Source organism: Haliotis cracherodii, unplaced genomic scaffold (genome assembly GCF_022045235.1).
Source record: "Haliotis cracherodii isolate W230 unplaced genomic scaffold, xgHalCrac1.p SCAF_10, whole genome shotgun sequence".
Taxonomy (NCBI): Eukaryota; Metazoa; Mollusca; class Gastropoda; order Lepetellida; family Haliotidae; genus Haliotis; species Haliotis cracherodii.
In genome coordinates this window covers 13,944,697-13,964,534 of record NW_027266265.1, presented here as the reverse complement: position 1 = coordinate 13,964,534, position 19,838 = coordinate 13,944,697, and the positions used below count along the sequence as shown (strand labels likewise).

At 41.7% G+C, this 19,838-nt stretch overlaps 1 protein-coding gene across 1 annotated transcript in view; it reads left to right on the top strand.

Moving 5' to 3' along the window:
* The window catches only part of LOC139454087 (hydrocephalus-inducing protein homolog), a 118,504-nt gene extending 101,344 nt beyond the window's left edge, over positions 1 to 17,160 (top strand). Inside the window, 18 exon segments of the mRNA XM_071235584.1 lie at positions 571 to 795; positions 1,229 to 1,367; positions 1,931 to 2,096; positions 3,220 to 3,367; positions 4,203 to 4,410; positions 4,898 to 5,119; positions 5,743 to 5,912; positions 6,894 to 7,092; positions 7,359 to 7,628; positions 8,560 to 8,729; positions 10,186 to 10,321; positions 10,817 to 10,837; positions 10,839 to 11,117; positions 11,725 to 11,888; positions 12,317 to 12,467; positions 13,478 to 13,708; positions 14,728 to 14,952; positions 15,951 to 17,160. Coding sequence (XP_071091685.1) covers positions 571 to 795; positions 1,229 to 1,367; positions 1,931 to 2,096; positions 3,220 to 3,367; positions 4,203 to 4,410; positions 4,898 to 5,119; positions 5,743 to 5,912; positions 6,894 to 7,092; positions 7,359 to 7,628; positions 8,560 to 8,729; positions 10,186 to 10,321; positions 10,817 to 10,837; positions 10,839 to 11,117; positions 11,725 to 11,888; positions 12,317 to 12,467; positions 13,478 to 13,708; positions 14,728 to 14,952; positions 15,951 to 16,436 — 3,610 coding nt within the window. The 3' untranslated portion in view covers positions 16,437 to 17,160.
* The last annotated feature ends 2,678 nt before the right edge of the window (positions 17,161 to 19,838 follow it).

The window sequence follows — 19,838 nt, the reverse complement described above, 5'->3', positions numbered from 1 at the left end:
TCTTTGCTTATAATATCGATCACTGAATTGTCGGGTCAGACTCAGTTATTTAAAGAGTGAGTCATATAGCTGGAATATGTAGTGTGGTGTTAAACAACAAACAATAAACAAGATGATGTGTCATCTGGCTGTATTTTTACTACCAGTGTGAATTGTTCATGCTGTCAACATTGGCTTGGATGAGCAAGCTGTATTATTTACAGAGCAAGGTGGAATGGTTGTGACTGCACAATATTCTGTGTCTGAGTGGGGTATTCATGTTAAACTGTGGCATGGTATCTCAGTGAGCTAGCACTTTAAATCGGCATCAGTCCGGACTTGTACAAGCAGCCACACAAAACACACACGTACATGCACGTCGCTATATAAGTGCAATAATCTTGGACGCGACGTTAAACTCAATTTCACCTCACCACCTCACCTTGTGTTGGATTTGAACAGTTACTAAACTCATGGCCAAAGCTATTGCAGAAAGATAACAAGATGAATACAAATGGAAAACTTGTAAATTCCAGTTATAACTTGTATCTCTGTGTATGGTTGATGAAACATGTCCCACCTGGTGTGCAGCATCCCCAACTTGGAGAAGTCGGAGCAGGGGCCAGTGGTCGGCATCAAGGGGCGCAGCATCATGCCTTACTGTCACTTCGAGCTGGCCGACTCTGACTACATCACAGGGGCCAAGCGGAACCCCGAGCTGCGAGGACCGGGAGGAGCACCTCCAGGATCTACCCTGGATCCTAGCACCAGGGTCATGGAGTTCAGCTGTGTGGGGGTCGGAGTCAGGAGTATTAGGTAGGTGTGCAAGATGACAGTCAAGCAAGCCGGTGCACAGGGCCATTGTTTTCAGCCTTGGTCAACAGTATGTCTGCTGTCTAATATTTGTGTTTGTCCTTGAGTGGAAACTTTACATTGAGACTTCTTGGGAGGAGCAGCGTCATGGGGAGTTGTATACCAGATGATGTTCAATGAAATAGTCAGTGACATGTTCAAGAAGACTGGTTAACGGGAAATATGTATCATATTCACGAGGGAAGGGCGTTAACTGACTATAAAAGTCCAGTTTCCTCCCTTGCTAATTAACTGGGCTGGAATTTCCAGGCTCGATCGTAGCACCACCAGTGGCTATTACAAGTTATGTCACTTTGGTACCACAAACTCACAATAGATGGCGATACAATGTATGTGGTATATGTGTTTCTAATTAGCAGCTTTATAACCATTGCAGAGAGTTCGGGATTGTCAACCCAACAAGTCACACATATCACTTTGAGTGGGTGTGCGAGGATGAGCAGGACCCCAAGACGCCATCATGTTTCCGATGTTTGGCCCAGAAAGGAGAGATTAGGAGTGGTCGCAAGTTCAGGGTATGTTTTGAGGCATTTATCAGCAGTAGAAACGAAAGTTTTATCTCATCATCACTCAAACTTATAGAGAGAGTGACGAGTTACTGGTCTTGGTCACATGGTTCTGGTGCGCCTGTGCGGACACAGGGTGCATTGGGGTGAGATGTTTTCTCTGTTCTCCGGGAACACAGAACAGGACGTTTCCACTACTACTCTGATGAGAGAGGGATAAGCAATAAGTACGAGTCAGGATCAGCATAAATAATATTTTTACCCAAAAAAATACATTTTTTAGTCACTAGTCCTCATAATGACAAATAGCAAAACCCTTAAAAATGACAAATTTCTACTAGTCCTTATGATTCCTTAACTATTGGGCATTTGGGCAAGGACTACAGGACTAGTGCCAATTTCTAGAGCTGTTTATTCCTCAAATTACAGGCTGCTTTCATGAAGTCAATAAGTAAATATATCAGTAAAATATAAATAGCTGTGTTTTAGACATGAAGCCAATGGAGAAAATATAGAAATCTACTTAAGATTATAATGACATGACTTTTAGTCCAATGCATTGTTTGTTGCAGGCTGGGTTTGAGTTTGTGTCTAGTCAGACAGACATTGTTGAATCGTTCTGGAGGTTTGTGATCCCTGATCAGAACATCTCCGTACCCTTCCTCCTGGTGGGCAACACTCAAGAACCTGACATCGTGATGGACAGATCCCACCTCAGCTTCAAGTCGCTTCTGATTGGTCAGTACATATGGGCTCCATTATTCACACTAGGACTGTACAGTCAGACTATTCGGCCAAGTTGTGACTACCCAGTGTATTAAATCTCCATTCTATTATGAAAATTCCCTGGACCCATTTGCCACCACTGTTTCGTTTATAGTCTTTATTTTATTCTAAAATTTGGCGTCCAGTCGAATTCCATTGTTCTGTTGTGATTGAAATGAAGTGATATCCCTAGTTCGTGACTTGACACGACTCCAGAGTGTGAGTCAAAATAGAATGGAGATATTATAGCCTGAATAATCAAGGACATGACTGGCTCAACACGAGTTGATAAAAATGGAAAAACTCCTCGGCAAGCCTCAGAGTTTTTCCACTTTTATCAACTCGTGTTGATATATTTGATATCAAAAGACACGTGGGTGAGAATCTCTATATACCACTCAACATGTGCTAAGGACCTATATGTTTGGTGGCCAAGATACTGTTGCAAGTTGCAATCGTGGTATCATAATGATGAGTTGGTAATGTTGTTATTAACTGTTTATCTATGAAATTATACCATTAAGTGATTGATATCAAATCTAGTATCAATGTATTTCATTGACTTCTTACTGTCTCATAGTCAGCTTTAGTCAAACGTGTGGTCCTTGGCAAATGTGTAGTTCCACCATTGGTCAGACGTGTTGGTTGGTTGGTTGGTGTGTTGTTTTACGCCACCCTCAGTAATATTCCAGCTATATGCGACAGTCTGTAAATAATCAAGTCTGGACCAGACAATCCAGTGATTGATATGAGCATCAATCCACACAATTTGGATCGATGACATGCATCAAACAAGTCAGCGAGACTGACCACCCAATCCCGTTAGTCGCCTCTTACGACAAGCATAGTTGGCTTTTACGGCAAGAATGGGTTACTGAAGACCTTTTCTACCCATGATCTTCACGGGTCGGTCAGACGTGTATCAAGTAGGGAGATGAAGATCCTTTTTATGCATACATGTACATGTGTATATTTACATCAGTGATATTTAGTGAAGCTACATAGTATTTTTGTAGCTGTTTAAACAGCTTTGAAAGTAATGATCTTTTAACCAATGTAGATGTTTATTCTGATCAAGCTGACATGTTTGTTGCAGGCCGGGAAGCAGAGGAGCAGGTGTTTCTCATCAATGGGGAGGACACGCCCTTCAGCTTCTCATTCGTGGAGGACTCTTGTCACTCAGAAGGATACTCCTCCCACATCCAGGTTCAGCCAATGAGTGGTGTCATCCCAGCAAAGTCAAAGTAAGAAATATGGCCACATATGTAATGCCATGTTCGTGTCATAGCATGAATCTTGTCTCAGATTCAACCCTTGTGTCGATACAGTGTCCAGTTACAAATTATTGGCCTTCTTCTGGCACTGATAATTTATGTTTCATCTTATCCTGACTCAGACACATGAGAAATAAGTATGAGTCAGGATAAATATTAATAATATTTTTACTAAAAAAATACATGATCATCATCTTCCTTAAATACTTTCATATTTTGCATTTCAACAATTTAGGCATTGTCGGTACTTCGTAGATTTTATACACTGTTTCTCGATCACCATGAATACATTGGGCCAATATGCAGTTAGTAATGCATGTCTAGTTTTAGTCAGCTAATGTTATGAGACTGTGTGTAACACATGGAAATCAAATGAGCCCTATTCTCTGCATGACATCATGCGTTACAGCACATTGACACGATGTGTTGATCGGATACCTCAAGGCTATAGCACATGTTACACTAGATACCAAGCAACAAACAATGCTGTTTGTACAATGTAGGCTGAGTACTTGCTGGTTGACCCATGATGATCCAGGGTAGAATAGGTCTTCAGCAACCCGTGCTTGCCGTAAAAGGCGACTACAGGGTCGGGTGGTCAGGCGCACTGACTTGATTGATGCACGTCATCGTATACCAATTGTGTAGATCGATGCTCATGATGTCAATCACTAGATAGTCTTTTCCAGACTCAATTATTTACAGACTGACGCCATATAGCTGGAATATTGCTGAGTGTGGCGTTAAACAATTAACAAACAAACAACAACATCACCTCTCTGTACCATGGGATGTTATCCTGCAGGGTGCCGGTCAGTCTGTTCTTCTCCCCCAACTCGGACAAGGAGGTCAACTTCAACCTGGTGTGTAACATCAAGAAGAAGGTCCAGCCGGTGACCCTCAACGTGAAGGCGGAGGGGTACTCCATGAGCTGCACCCTCTTGTGTGAGGACTCCGCCGGCAACAGGGTGGAACTGTCAGAGAAGGGGCTCAATGAGATTAACTTTGGAGAGGTAGTTACACCCATTTCTTGTGTTGTTTTCATTGCAGATGGAATTATATTTTCCATTCATGTTTAAACAAGTTCACTTCTGTTCAGAAGTGTGTCTGTTGGGACTTGAGTTTCTGATAATCAAGTTGACATGAAGCTGATTTTATTTCAATTTTTTTAAGGAAAGAAAATTATTATTTTTTCTTTTAAAAACTTTTCAAGGCATCTCTACATTATCTTTTCATGGATGTGATTCGCAAACAGCATGCATGTAATTAATTCATTATGGCTAATGGCTGCAGATTATTTTTGCACTGTATTGTTCTTGAAATCCTCCAGCAGTGTTGTGAAGCATTTCACCTTTATGCTTTCCCCCATAGCTATGGCTCTGTTAATTATTGATTAATGACCGTTGATGTGTTATCAATGACTTAACATTAACATGAAGAAATGCTTTTTCAAAGCAAAAGTTTCTGAAATGTCTATCCTCACTCTCTTATCATCCCCAGATTGAGATCAACGAGCAAGCTATCAGAAACTTGTTCATCCTCAACTCGGGCAAGTTCAACTTCGACTACAGGTGGGAGCTGAACGAAAGGTCCACCAAGAAGGATGTTGTTACGATCACCCCGGTCAGTGGGGGCGTCCTGCATGGAGAGAAACAGAAGTGCATGCTCAGCTTCTGTCCCCCCAGCCGAATGTCACTACGAGGCTGTGAACTGGCTCTCAAGGTAACATATCCTGAACAACATTACCATAGAGATCGACAGATAGTTCTGATTGTCAACCCAAGTACATGAAATCTGGGACCCGTGACGATCGAGGGTAGAATAGGTCTTCAGCAACCCCTGCTTGCCACAAAAGGCGACTATGCAAAAATACTATGTAGCTTCACTAAATATCACTGATGTAAATATACACATGTACATTCATAAAAAGGATCTTCATCTCCCTACTTGATACACGTCTGACCGACCCGTTAAGATCCGGGTTAGAATAGGTCTTCAGCAACCCCTGCTTGCCACAAAAGGCGACTATGCTTGTCGTAAGAGGCGACTAACAGGATTGGGTGGTCAGGTGTGCGGACTTGGTTGATGATTGTCATCAATCCCAATTGTGTAGATCGATGCTCATGATGTCAATCACTGGATTTTCTTGTCCAGACTCAATTATTCACAGACTGCCGTCATATAGCTGCTACGTAGAAGTGCGGGGTTAATGAACAAACAAACATTTAACTGTTTGTCACTGTAGCAGTCCACATTGGTTGAAAGGATTGACGTGACTGATGTTCCTTGTATGGAACTGTTTAGAATGGTATTAAACTCAGACTCACCTGGTTCTCATATTCCAGATATCACACGGTCCTACCTATCCCATGAGTATTGTCGGTCTCGGCGTCACCCCCGGCCTTCACTTCTCCTTCCATTCCTTCAACTTCGGCAACTGTTTCATCCACCGGGCCGGGATGCCTGACCATACAACCACACTCAAGCTCACCAACAAGGACAGCAAGGAAATCAGGTAAGGAAGCTGCAGCCATTTTCTGATACAGTAGAACACGGATACAACGAACTGTTAAAAAATCCCCGATTTATCTCCTATAAAATATCATGTAAAATTTACGTATATAACGAACTCTCTACAGCGAACTAATGGATACAGCAAACTGATATCTGATCCCCAACAACCATCTACCACTAATAATAGACGTGTATAGCGAACTGAGGAATCTCACTCAGTGTTATTGTCACTGACATTTGGCTGTACGCAATCAGCGGTGAATCAACAAAATTGCGGCAAATCAACACAATCAGTGGTGATGGATCAACCTTGTTAAACTTGCATTGTGTTAATCTTACCTGTATGGGTAATTTTGTCTGTAATATGAACAATAAACATATAAATTTTATGAGATTGTGTCCAAGTGTCAGCTGCAATTACGTGTATTGTGTGTTGTTTTATCCAAGATGGCGGATGGCGAAAGTGTGTATAACCAGAGACAATATAATAGATATTATATGGTCTCTGGTATAATGAACAACGTGTATATATATGTTCGATATAATGAACTGATTTCTCTGGTCCCTTGTAGTATCCATGTTCTACTGTATAATCAACACCTCCACTCTTGGCCACAATGACTGGTTAAGACTTTGGACAATGGATTAGTCTGTTCCTATTCCTGTTCTATTAAAGCCTGTCAGTTTAATGTGGGAGGAAAGCCTGAAGTGATGCAGATCTCAGAAGTTTACCACTTCTGTAGAACCCACCAGCAAGGGTATGGTGTTGACACACCTAGAAACATTACTGGGGCAAACTGGGATTTGAACCCATGATCATAGGTTTCTGGCGTGCCCAAGGGACACAACTCTGCATGCCAAATTGCTGTGCCTTAGACGATTGGACCACCTGTGCCCCTCCAAATAAAGAGCTGTCCTTTTGAATGATATATGATGTAATTATGGCATAGTATTGTAGTATTGTGTCATTATCTCCTTCCAGCATCGACTGTCTGTATGAACCGACCAATCATCTGCATCACAACTTTGAGGCTGGAGTCGTTGCCCCTGGACAGTCAGTAGATGTGACCTTCACCTTCTACCCAAGGGAGGCAATGAGATACCATGAGGTGGTCACGTTTGAAATCAATGGTCTCTCAAAGCAAAGTGTGGAATTTGTTGGGCAGGGAACAGAAATGAAAGTAAGTTGATGAAAGTGTGTTCTGAAGAATTGTAATTGTGAAAGGGTATTTTAAGTTTGTATACAATCAGGCCAGTGTATCTCGCAGATGCTAATTAGAATGAATAATGTCTTTAATAATCTGTTGTCTTAAGTTTTATCATTGTAAGCTTGACAACACAGATATGTGAAAGAAGATTTTAGGACAACATAAAATGACTGCTATGATTATTTTTAATATGCCAATCCATTACTTCCTTATCTAAACCCACTGTTTAACATTCTCAGATTGAGGTAGCAGACCCCAAACACAAGATTGTCAACCTCGGTCCAAAATATGTTGGTGATGTTGTGAAGAAGTACATCCCAATTGTCAACAACAGCCCTGCTGCCATCACCTTCAACCTTGCCCTCACCCCCACAGCCCCCGCCCTGCAGCAGCCTGACGTCCTCAGTGTCTCCCCCACCCAGCCCATCCGACTCAGTCCCCGAGGGGGCACCTGCAAGGTGGAGATTGTCTTCAAGCCCAAGTCCAGGATACCACAGTTCACAGAGGAGGTAGGCATCTTTGTCTGTTTGTTGTTTAACGCCACCCTCCAGTTATATGAAGGCAGTCTGTAAATAATCCAGTGATTGATATCATGAGCATCAATCCACGCAATTGGGATACGATGCCATGCATCAACCAAGTCAGCGAGCCTGACCACCGATACCGTTATTCGCCTCTTATGACAAGCATAGTCGCCTCTTACGACAAGCATGGGTTGCTGAAGACCTAGTCTACCCCGGATGTTCATGGATCGGTAGGCATCTAGCTTGTTGTCTGTGTACATAGAATTGGTCCCCAGCAAGACAGTGTTGTAAGAGTTGACAACGTGGACTGGATGATCATGAGCTGTGACTTGGTTGATTGTGTGTCAGTGTGCCCTGATGGTGTTGGATGTTGCACATAATATCAATCACTGGTTTGTCTGGTCCACACTTGATTGCTTACAGACACCCTCATACAGCTGGAGTGTGGCTTTAAACAACAAAGACAAGGTTTCTGTGTTAATGCATTAGAGGCAACATTATTAGGTCACATTAATCACTTGCCTGACTGTCTATTTTTCATGTTTAACAAACATTTTTAAATTATTAATTTACAGAGTTATTGGATGTTGATTAGCATTTCTTCATTATTCCATAAGTCGAATAGTAAAATAACTCACTTACAATGATTTGATCTGTTATATTGGGGTTACAAAATTGGTGAGATTTTGTGCCCTGTTCGCATATGGAGGATGATTTCTTATCAATGATCGAACTTAGAACAAATAACTCTCCCCTGATGTCAGTTTACAGTGAATTATGGTTTAATTTGATCATGACTTATTCAAAAGTGTCAAAATGCCAAATCACTTGTGATTTAGTACAAATTCTCCCCTCCCCTAGTTATCCTGATGAAGCATGAGAGCCCTGTTAAGGTTTGTGCCTTGTGTCCCTGTAGGTGATGCTGGAGTGTGCTGGGCTGTACCAACCCCTGTTTGTGGTGAAGGGGTCATGTCTGGGCATGGAGATCGCCCTGGACACAGAGGGTATTCCCTTCGGCACCGTGGTGCAGCGCAGTCAGAGCACCCGCAAACTGGTCATGTGCAACACTGGAGACATGAACGCCAAGTGAGCAAACATTGTATAGCTGTCACCAGCTCCATACCCGAACCAAGCATAAATATAGAATACTAAACGAGCTTCCGTGTAATACCAATTTTATGAAACCAGTGAACAGTTGTGGTATGTGACGAGCAAAAGCGAGTCAGATACCACAACTATTCACAAGTTTTATAAAATTGGTTTTACACGGGAGCGAGCTTAGTATTTTATTTATTACTTGCCATTTATAACATTTTTAGAATTATACTGTTGAGTGTGAATAGGCTGACACCTACACGATCCACGGCATAATCCAATTGAGTTTAACACAATGATACTTCAAACACGTCAAAAGTTGAAACGTATGAATTTAATACCATTCAACGGCCCACCTTTAGAATTCAGGCGTCTGTTCCACAAAAATATAGTAGCGTTAAGGTTATCGCAACTCACATACTTTAACTTAGACTAACGACTGTCGTGCTGCAGTACGATTGCCTTGTGGAACGGGGCCTTGCAGCTCAAAGTTTACAATGACGTCACAATACCCGATGACGTAATTTGTGGAATTTTGTTGCAAGATCCTTCGGCGAAACAATGCCATATGACGTCAGCCTATCAACAAGGTTGCTGGGGTCATCGAGTGTGCATAAGCTCCTCCCAGTGATCTATCATTTCCACACACAATGTCGTTGAATAAGCCAAGGGATGTTGAGAGCTTTCAATATTTGTTCGTGAAACGTGTTCGGGGAGTACATCAGCACAATGTGTTATACAGCTGTATGTTTATTAAACGGCTGATCTCTTCATGGGCAAGTAATAAACACAGATAGATATCACTATTGAAGCATTCTATTAATATAGCCTGATGAGCAACACTCGAGACATGAACGCCAAGTGAGCAAACATTGTATAGCTGTCACCAGCTCCATACCCGAACCAAGCATAAACACAGATAGACATCACTATTGAAGCATTCTATTGATATAGCCTGTGAGTGGTTTGTGAGTGAGTGGTTTGTGAGTGAGTGGGTTTATGAGTTAGTGGGTGAGTGAGTGAGTGAGTATGGTTTTCCAGCAATATCATGGCGGGGGACACCAGAAATGGGCTTCACACATTGTACCCATGTCAGGAATGGAAGCTGGGTCTTTGGCGTGACGAGCGAACGCTTTAACCACTAGGCCACCCGACCAACCCCTAGCTGACTTATGACATCTAACACGCGTCGATATTTCCTAATACAAATGTAGTATATTTCACTAGTCATGCCGAAAACCCGGGTTCGATTCCCCACATGGGTACAATGTGTGAAACCCATTTCTGGTGTCCCCCGCTGTGATATTGCTAAAAGCGGCGTACAACTCACTCACTCACTCAGTTCGTTACGGGAAAACTTTTATGTTTTTTTCCCATCTATTACAGACCTTAAAATATTAGCCAACAAGTTTTGAAGAAAGTTTCAAAATAACTTGAATTGTTTCAGGTTCCGATGGGATGCTAAGCGTTTCGAGCCTGACTTCTCCATCACCCCGGCAGAGGGCTACATCACGTCGGGTATGGAGGTGACCTTCGATGTCACCTTCCACCCCCAGGAGGTCAATCAGGACATCAGATATGACGTGAGTATACCGGGGTAGCTGATTTGTCACCAGGGTCGGGATAATAGTAATGCTACATTTAGGAAACATGTTATAATGACAAACTGAATGTTCCCACAGAGTTCATGGAATCTTTCTTCTTGCAATGATAGACAGGGATGACCCAGCAGTCTAAAGCACTGCAATTCAGTGCGCAAATATAATTGGGTGATCAGGCAAGGTGACTTGGTTGATTGTGTCATCTTTCCCCAACGGCATGTATCGCTGCTCACAATATCGATCACTGGTTCAGACTCGATTATTTACACTCTGCAGTCCTATAGCTTAAATATTGCCGAGTGTGGCATTAAACATAAAACAGTGCAGAGCTGCACATTTTAACTAATTTTTGATTAATTAATTCTAGATTAACAATTTTTGCTCTATTGGCACAATACTTACAAATATTTTTTTCATAGGAGGATTAACGTAAGTCATATTTTACTGTCAAATATTTCTAATATTTCTATTCTCTAGAAACTACGTTGCTTCCTGGAGGGGGGGGCCCCACAAACCAGTGACCTTGACCCTGACTGGCATGTGCACCGGGGTGGGTCCTAGTAAGGAGATTCAGCACTTCGCCACCCATGTGAGGCAGAAGGATACGCGCAGCATCGCCATTGCCAACCGGACTAACCAAAACTGGCTGCTCAAGCCAGTCATCGATGGAGAGTTCTGGACAGGACCGGTCACCATAGCTGTGGAACCGCAACAGACCAAGTCATACGAGCTGACATACAAACCGCTGACCATGACCACTGAAAACAAGAGACATACAGTAAGTCCGGCACTTATTGATGGTCATGTATTGTAAACATATTCAAGGAAAAGTATTTTATCTCCTTCAGCCCAAAAGTTATAACAATCTTTGAACTAAAACAAGATGAGGTGACTGTATCATAAGCCACAATCAGCAGATAAGTCAGGCAATAAAATAAAATCTTTAATAAAGTCTTAGCTCTCAGGCACCACCCACATCATCATAAAGTCTGTTGCATGTTTTGTTTTTATTTCCATTTGCAAAAAAATTTAAAAATCCTATTACTTAAACACAATGCACAAAAAAAATGAAAATGGAAACAAAAACGAAACGTGCAGTGAGCTTTATGATGATCTGGGCAGTGCCTGAGAACTGTGACTATTATTTTTTTTAGCCTTCTATTAGTATTTTATTTTCCTTATTCATTATTGATGTATGTATGTTTGTAACTCACAATCCTGAGGAAAAATAGAAATACATTGTCTGGGGTTTGAGACAAGTTACGTGTTGATATTCGACCAAATTATGATAGATGAAGACTCCACCTGTTATTTGCCTCAAACATTGAGTTTGAGTTAGCAGTGTCTCTTTGTGGAAGGTAATGTGAGTGTTGTGTGTGTGGCAGGGTACAATCTTCTTCCCACTACCGGATGGGACAGGACTGATGTATAACCTGACCGGAGCAGCAGAGCCTCCGAAACCCAACAGCCGGATCCAGCGAGATGTTCCGTGTAAGACGTCCTACGTGGAGATCATGCCTGTACAGAACTGGCTCAAGAGGCCACAGAGGTAACTGAGAAGTATAGATCTACAGCCGTACTGGTCCTCCTTTTGATGAAACCCGTGAAGATACGGGGTAGAATAGGGCTTCAGCAACCTATGCTTGCCGTAAAAGGCGACTATGCTTGTAAGGGGTTGACTAACAGAATCGGGTGGTCAGGCTAGCTGACTTGGTTGATGCATGTTATCATATCCCAATTGCGTAGATCGATGCTCATGATGTCAATCACCAGATTGTCTTGTCCAGATTTGATTATTTACATAGCTGGAATATTTCTGTGTGCAGGGTTAAACAACAAATAAGCAAACAAACAAATCCATTTGATGAAGTAGTATAGGAACAGACCTAATATTGTTAGTTCATCTACATAGAAGTGTACAGTAATTCTGTGTTGCGCGTATTAAGCAGACTGACTGATGTTTCTGATCCTCTACAGATTCCGAGTGAAGACAGAGTCCATCAAGCCTGACAGGTTGGATCCTGGAACTACAGTGAAGGGCATGGAGTACATGGACGTCCCAGCCAACAGCAAGAAAGACTACAAGCTGGCCTTCTACGCCTTCAGGGAGGGAACCACCACACTCAAGGTACGTTACAACACATGTATCACAGGATACCTACGTCTGTATCTCACGTGGACAGTTGATGTCTCTCTTGTTAACTTATTGGTATCATGTAGCATAGAGTAGCATATTTTTAACTCACCTAGGCACCGTTCCACAAAGCGATCTTAGCGCTTCGACTATCGTAAGCCAGTGTTAAATATGGGAGTTACGATCACCTTAGCGCTAAGATGGCTTTGTGGAATGGGGCCTGGACTGACGATGCAAGTGTGCTAATGTCTTTTTCCTGATATATATACAGTAAACTACGTTTATAACGAACACGCTTAAAACAAAATGCCGGATATAACAAACTGTTTTTTTTATCCCGGCCATTTGCTGTATATATGTTTGTAACAAACTACGGTTATAAAGAACTAAAATTAGTTGTCCCTTTGAGTTCGTTATAACTGTAGTTTACTGTATATCATTTTCTTTATGAAAACCTCAATATAGAATGAATATACAATTACATTACAGACGATAGGTTTTTTCTTCTTAGATCTTGGATTTCTTCTTTCTTTGAATTTTTTACAACTTGTTGGCTGGCTAGGCTTAAACTTTGTTTGCAGAAAATATGAAGTATGAAATAAGGAAATCAGACAGTATAGAATTTATTTATACGAAATTTCACTTTCAAATGTCAGTGCTTGGCTGGCTTTTAATGCCAGGCAAGTGGAACCTGAAACAGCAAGTAAAATATGTGAGATTTTCTACCCTACACATCATACCACGCTCTTTCATTCTAGATATGGGGCGGTGGGATAGTCAAGTGGTTTAAGCTTTCGCTTGTCATGCCAAAGACCCGGGTTAGATTCCCGACATGGGTACAATGTGTGAAGCCCATTTCTGGTGTCCATCGCCGTGATATTGCTAAAAGCGGCGTAAAACCATACTCACTCACTCACTCATTCTAGATACCAAAAACAGCAATATGTGGTATATTGAATTATTGTGAAGCTTCAATTGTTTAACCATCACTGTATGTATTCCAGGTGACATTTGTGAATGAGCAGACCAGTGAATATCAGTATTACGAGGTGACATTCCGGGCCACCAAACCAGGCGTTCTTTCCTCCATTGACCTGTCTACCCCAGTGAGACAGAGTGTCCACCACACCGTGAAGATAGACAACCCCCTCACCTACCCTGTGACCTTCTCCGTCACCTGCAACATCCCTGAGGTCCTCATGCCCACACAGCTGCAGATACCTGCACAGTCAGAGGTCAGTGCATTTTAGTTGGAGGTCTTCTGATGGTGACTCTTGACTAGGGCTCAGACAAGTCCAAATTTACTACCCAGGTACCCTATCCCCTATTATCAGACCCTACCTGGGTACCCACTCCCCTAATATCAGACCCTACCCGGGTACCCACCCCCTATTACCCGACCCTACCCGGGTACCCACTGTAGGTCTCAAGAGATAGGGACAAAATGTCCGATTGGGAAACATTTGACCATACTTGTCAAAATGTATTTAGATAGACGTATAAAATCTGGTCATGCATACGCTGAAGTTGAGTGACGTTTCATCTTTATGCAAACATAAAGTCAGAAGGAATGTGTGCATAGTCAGAAAGAAATGTGAACATTTGTCACTTATAGTGTAACCATAGCGTTCTAGATAATTTTCGCCTTAAACAATATAATCACATGACCAACCATGGGTCTGGGTAGTCCTGTGGGTACCCGGGTCCTACTCAGTACCCACTCAACCCGTGTACCTGAGTTACCCGTCCCAGCCCTACCTTTGACACCATGTATACATGTAGTGCTTTTGTATGTGCGGAACATCATGAATGCATCCCATAGTTCCTCATGCTTGTTTGTCTGTGGGGATTCCGGATTAGAATAAAACCGACCTAAGCTTGTCATAAGAGGCATCTCAATGGATGAGGTCAGGCTCGGTGACTTGGTTGATCATGTGTCATCATGCCCCTCCATGGTATGTATATCGGTGGGAGATATTGCTCGTAATATCAATCACTGGTTTGCCTGGTCCACACATGATTATTTACAGCCTGTGATCATGTGCTTGAAGGATGACAAAAATACTGAAAAGTAGAAAACCTAAAGCTTTAAAACCTCTGACTTTTTTCACCAGAAATTATCAAAAATGGGGAAAAATGGTCATATCACAGCTATATTGCTGACCACTGCATAAAACGTCATTCACTCAGAAGTGTCATTTTTTACATTACTGTAAACACTATCTGATCTTCAAATTGTTGATATCGATTCCAGGGTCGCTTCAACTTTGAGTATCAGCCATTGAAAGCAGGAGACATTCAAGGTCGGTTGGAGTTCAACTGCAGTGACCTTGGCCTGTACATGTATGACCTCAACCTCAAGTCAACACCTGGTGGTCCAGAGAAAGCACTGTACTTCAGGACGTGTCTTGGACAAACACAGATTCAGATGGCCAAATTCCTCAACTTTGCCAAACAGAAGACAGACTATGTCTGCAAGGTGACTAAACTTTAGCTTACGGAATTACATACATAGATAATCATTAGGCGCAATCTTCATGTCATATATAACCTATTGCTGTTTATATGTGACATTATGACCCTGAGGAATGGCTCGGTCTCCAACTTTTGTCACTAGCCTGAAGCCCAAGTGTACTAACTTCTCTTTGGCCTTGTAAGATCACCTATAACATAACTATGCTGGAAATATAGTGTAGCGCCATGTTTTGGCTAGTAGACTCAAAAGCTTTAACACAGAATGATGACAAAACTTTGATAAAGTAAGCATGAGATGTAGTGAGAGTATGGTTTTACAGGATTTTTAGTGGTATTCCACCATTATCAGGACATTCATGATCGAAAATCGGACAACTACACGATAGATATAACGATAACACATAACAACTGTTGACCGAATCACAATACTTTAGAAAAATTAGTCTGGAATGGAAGTTGCCAGTTTGAACCTAGTGCCGCAAAGCTCAAGACAGCAGCTTTCTTAGTGGCTAATGTTGACTTGTTTGTCATTTCATTGGTCGGTCAAAGTTTGCAAAAGGTTGTTCTGACGTGACCTGTAATGGGTAGCGAGAACTTGTATCTTATTTTAGTGAGATTGAGGTAATCAAAGCATGTGATTATTTTTTTGTTTATTTGAAGCATTAATTGTTTATTGTTAAGCAATCTTATATCTGAGGCCATTGTAATATGCAGCAACTAGCTGATTTGTCTCACATCAAAACATGGGCTCGCAGGCAGATGACCACTGAGTACGCTGATCACTGTGTAGGATTAACGAGACTGATGAATGAGTGATTTCTGCAATTTGCTGCAAATTAGGTGTGTCGGAGTCAGAGTATAAATAGCACTGATTTAATCGGTTCCCATCACGTGTGTCGGATAAAGGCGATTGTTGTATTAACGTGTGTGGGATTAACGAGACTTAACTGTATATGTGTACTTTAGTTCATGAAGATAACATTGTTCCTGCTGTTATTCCAGGTGGACAACCCTGGCTTCCATGTGGACAAAACACTCACTGCAGCCCCGGGCTCCACTGGAGGTACCGAGGTCGCTCTCGAGGTCATGTTCGAGCCATCCAAACTGGGAGAACACCGTGGCATAATAACAGTGTCCTCACCAATCGGAGGAGAATACACCTTCCCTCTCTTTGGTACGTGCATCCCTCCCAAACCTCAAGGTCCGTTCCAAGTGAAGGCCGGTTCCTCCACACCCATCATATTCCGCAACGTCTTCGGCAGCAACACCCCCTTCACCTTCCAGGTAGACAACGAGCACTTCGGCCTGGCCAAGCAGGGGGAGACCATCAGAGCTCACAAGGATCATCGTATTATTGTCAACTTCGACCCCGGCGAGAGTGGTCCTAAAGCTGTGATGATGGGGAAACTGACTGTCACATGTGCTCGGTCAGCCGGTGGCAATTCTAGTGTCCAGTGGGTGTTTTACCTCAAGGGATTGACGCCATGAAACGGACATGTGTAGTGTGATTGACCTTTTGTGTGTACATATTTTGTTTCCAGTTGTTAATAGTGGCTACAAGTACTTGTCAGATATATATCATTCCAACACAAATCATATGTTATTTATATGAAACAGATATTCCGTCCAGGTTTATTTTTCATACTGTGATAAAATAGGACTGAATGTGTTTGAGAATTTTTTAATAATTTGTATGCATATACCACAAATGTTGCTCCCAGTCAAGAGTTTTTTGGTTTTATTGGAATGAATATGAAACATTTCTCTAAAATCAACCAAGGATTTACTTTTTTACGTTATATACAAAAGATAATATGAACTTTGTTACTAATTACAATTGTTCTATACTTATAAATTGTTGGTAAGAAAACATTTTTCAGTGCTTGAACACAACACAAAAATGACCCAAAGACATTAAAGTATTTGTCATAAATATTGATAAAATATTTAAACACAAGTAAGACAGCAGAATTCATTCGTCAGCACTATTCTTGAAACAAACAACAAAGAATCAATTTTGTAATGCATTTGACAACAAATATTTTTAACAGTGCATAATGAACAGTCAGAGAACCTATTCTTGTTGAAATCCTTAATGTGAAAATAATGAGTGGATCCCAGATTTACAATAAGCTGTGAAGGTCTGGATTGCCCCTTAGTATTTGTGACAAGTGCAGCTTGATGAAGTGTCTGCGATATGTTATTCATCCAATATTTGTACATTTCTGTAATATATTAAATATATTTCCTGAAACTCTGAGTTATGTATTGTATAAATCATTGTCCATGGATGAAGATATCACCGACTTCAACATATGCATGGGTTGCATGCATTCATTTACTTTGGTAGCTCTTTCAAAACACAAACCTGATTAATTTGAGGAGTTTACATTGAGGTGAGGTGAGGTGAGGTGAGGTTATATGGGGTTTAACCTTGTGTGTTTGTGTGGCTGCTTGTACTAGTCTGGACTGATGCCGATTTATAGTGCTAGCTCACTAAGATACCATACCGCAGTTTAACATGAATACCCCACTCAGACACATTATACTGACTCTGAGCTGACCAGTCCTTGTTTTAACCCCTTTGTGGCGAACGCCAGACAGGGTAACTACATATACCATCTTTAACGTCTGTTGGTATGACACAGCCGGGGATCGTACCCACAACTTCCGTTCTCGGGGTGGATGTACTACCACTAGACCACGGAGGTGGTCGAGTTTACATTAAGAGACTGAAGGTGAAAGATAAACATTGCAAACTTTTTCTTTACCTTAGCTCTAGTCAATACGCGAAAGGTGAGGTGAAATGGGGTTTAACGTCCAAGATTATAGCACCTAAACAGCGACATGTTTGTGGCTGCTTGTACTAGTCCAGACTAATGCCCATTTACTGTGGATACCCACTCCGACACATTTGACTGACTCCAAGCCGACCAGTCCTTGTTTCATCCCCTTAATGCCGAATATCAGGCAGGGTAACAACAAGTACCATCTTTAAAAATCTTTTGTATGACGTGCCAGGGAATCGAACCACGACCTTCCACTCTCCACAAGACAACAGAGGCTGTGAAATTATTTAACATAAATCCCCAAATATAGCAGGAATTACCTTGCACAGCTGTGTGAAGGTATTGGAGGTAAATTGAAAGTGTTCTGCCAGTTTGGGTTCAAGACAAAAATAGTTTCCTCAGAACAAAGTCTAACCAAAATTCTCTACGAAACACAAATTGAAATAGCCAGGATGAGTGAGTGAGTGAGGTCTTACGCCGCTTTTAGCAATATCACGGCGGGGGCACCTGAAATGGGCTTCACACATCGTACCCATGTGGGGAATCAAACCTGTCTACAATGCGAAGAGTGAATGCATTAACCACAAGGCTACCCCACCAGCCCCTAGCTAAGACAAGGAGGACAAGATACATTTATTAACTGATATCAATAGTAAAAATCTGGTTGGGGAATTTAGTATGAACACAAAGTGATTGTCGATCAGTGACTGAAAAAGATTGGGAACTGGAGAAAACATCCGTCCTTTGAGGACCAGAGGACGATTTCTCTAAACATATCGGACATTTTCTCTAAGTACAAAGCATGATTTCTCTAAAGTGGTGGCCGTCCTCTCTAATTGACCAGCAGGCCATTTTTTGCAGGCGGACATTTTCCCGAAAACCCAAAAGATTAATTAAATAAAACACATTTTGTGGCAGTTAAAACTAACTACAAACACTAACATTATTCTTTTTCAGAGTAAGCTTATTTTATTGCCATAAAAAACAAATATACACATTTGGTACTTGTATTGAGAATATTGAAATATGTAGGCTAGACTTCCTCAGAACATGAAAAAAACTTCCTCTTTGTCCAGAAATGACATGGGATCTGAGCCCAACATCTCACACAGAAGTATTTCCTGATAGGTTGAATGTGAGTTAAGAGTGTGTGTTTTATCGAGCATACAGGAAGCTGGTCATCTTATAACCCATGTTGGAACTCTATCACTTCACTGGGAGAAATTCTAAGAGAAGGTGATTTGTGTGTGTGTACATGTACTTCTAATGTACCAGCCTCCATACTCTCAGTGCATGCTCAAAGCGGAAACATTATTACCCTGGTCAACTTGATTTTCATTCTCAGCTCCCTGGGGAGTATACAACCCAGGCTTCATCCTGCCAGGTACCCATATTACTGCTGGGTGAACAGAGGCATATTGTGAACAAAATCCCTTGCAGAGACACCACATGTGCTACATGTGCTTCAGGGTGGGGCAGGGTGGGGCAGGACCGAAGCCCTAGAAAGTCTCAGGGGTCAAGCTGCCTAACGTGGTCACCCATCCAACTCCACTTGATTTGTGCACTGTACACAGGACCATGTGACTACTTGTAGAATGAGTAACTGAATGTTTCACTTCACAGTTAACATATTATTCAAGTGATAGGACAAGTTTTGACGAGGCAAGCATTAGTATAATTCACTTACATAATGGAGAGTGCCATAGACGTGAAGGGGTATTGCGCACATAAAATACTGGCCGTAAATTGTCAGTAACAATTAGAGTTACTATTTGCTGTTAAAATTTGTTCATAAACTGTTAAAATATGATATAATGTAGCAGTATTAATTCTGACGTTTTGTTACTGGTTATTAGCAAAAAGATCACAACTTTTCCCAAGGTACCCTCGTTTTGTAGTCTTTCCCGCCACAGTAGCCATGCTTGCCAAGGTGCAAGGTTCACCCCATTTTGAGACCGCTACACGAACAAAGACACAACTTAGTTCCTTGTTTTACATCATGTTCAACTTACGGAACACCAATAAACAATCAGTGATGAATCCATTCGCTCTTCTGGGCTGATATTCCCATGTTTTAAAATGGTGTCAGAATGGGATACAG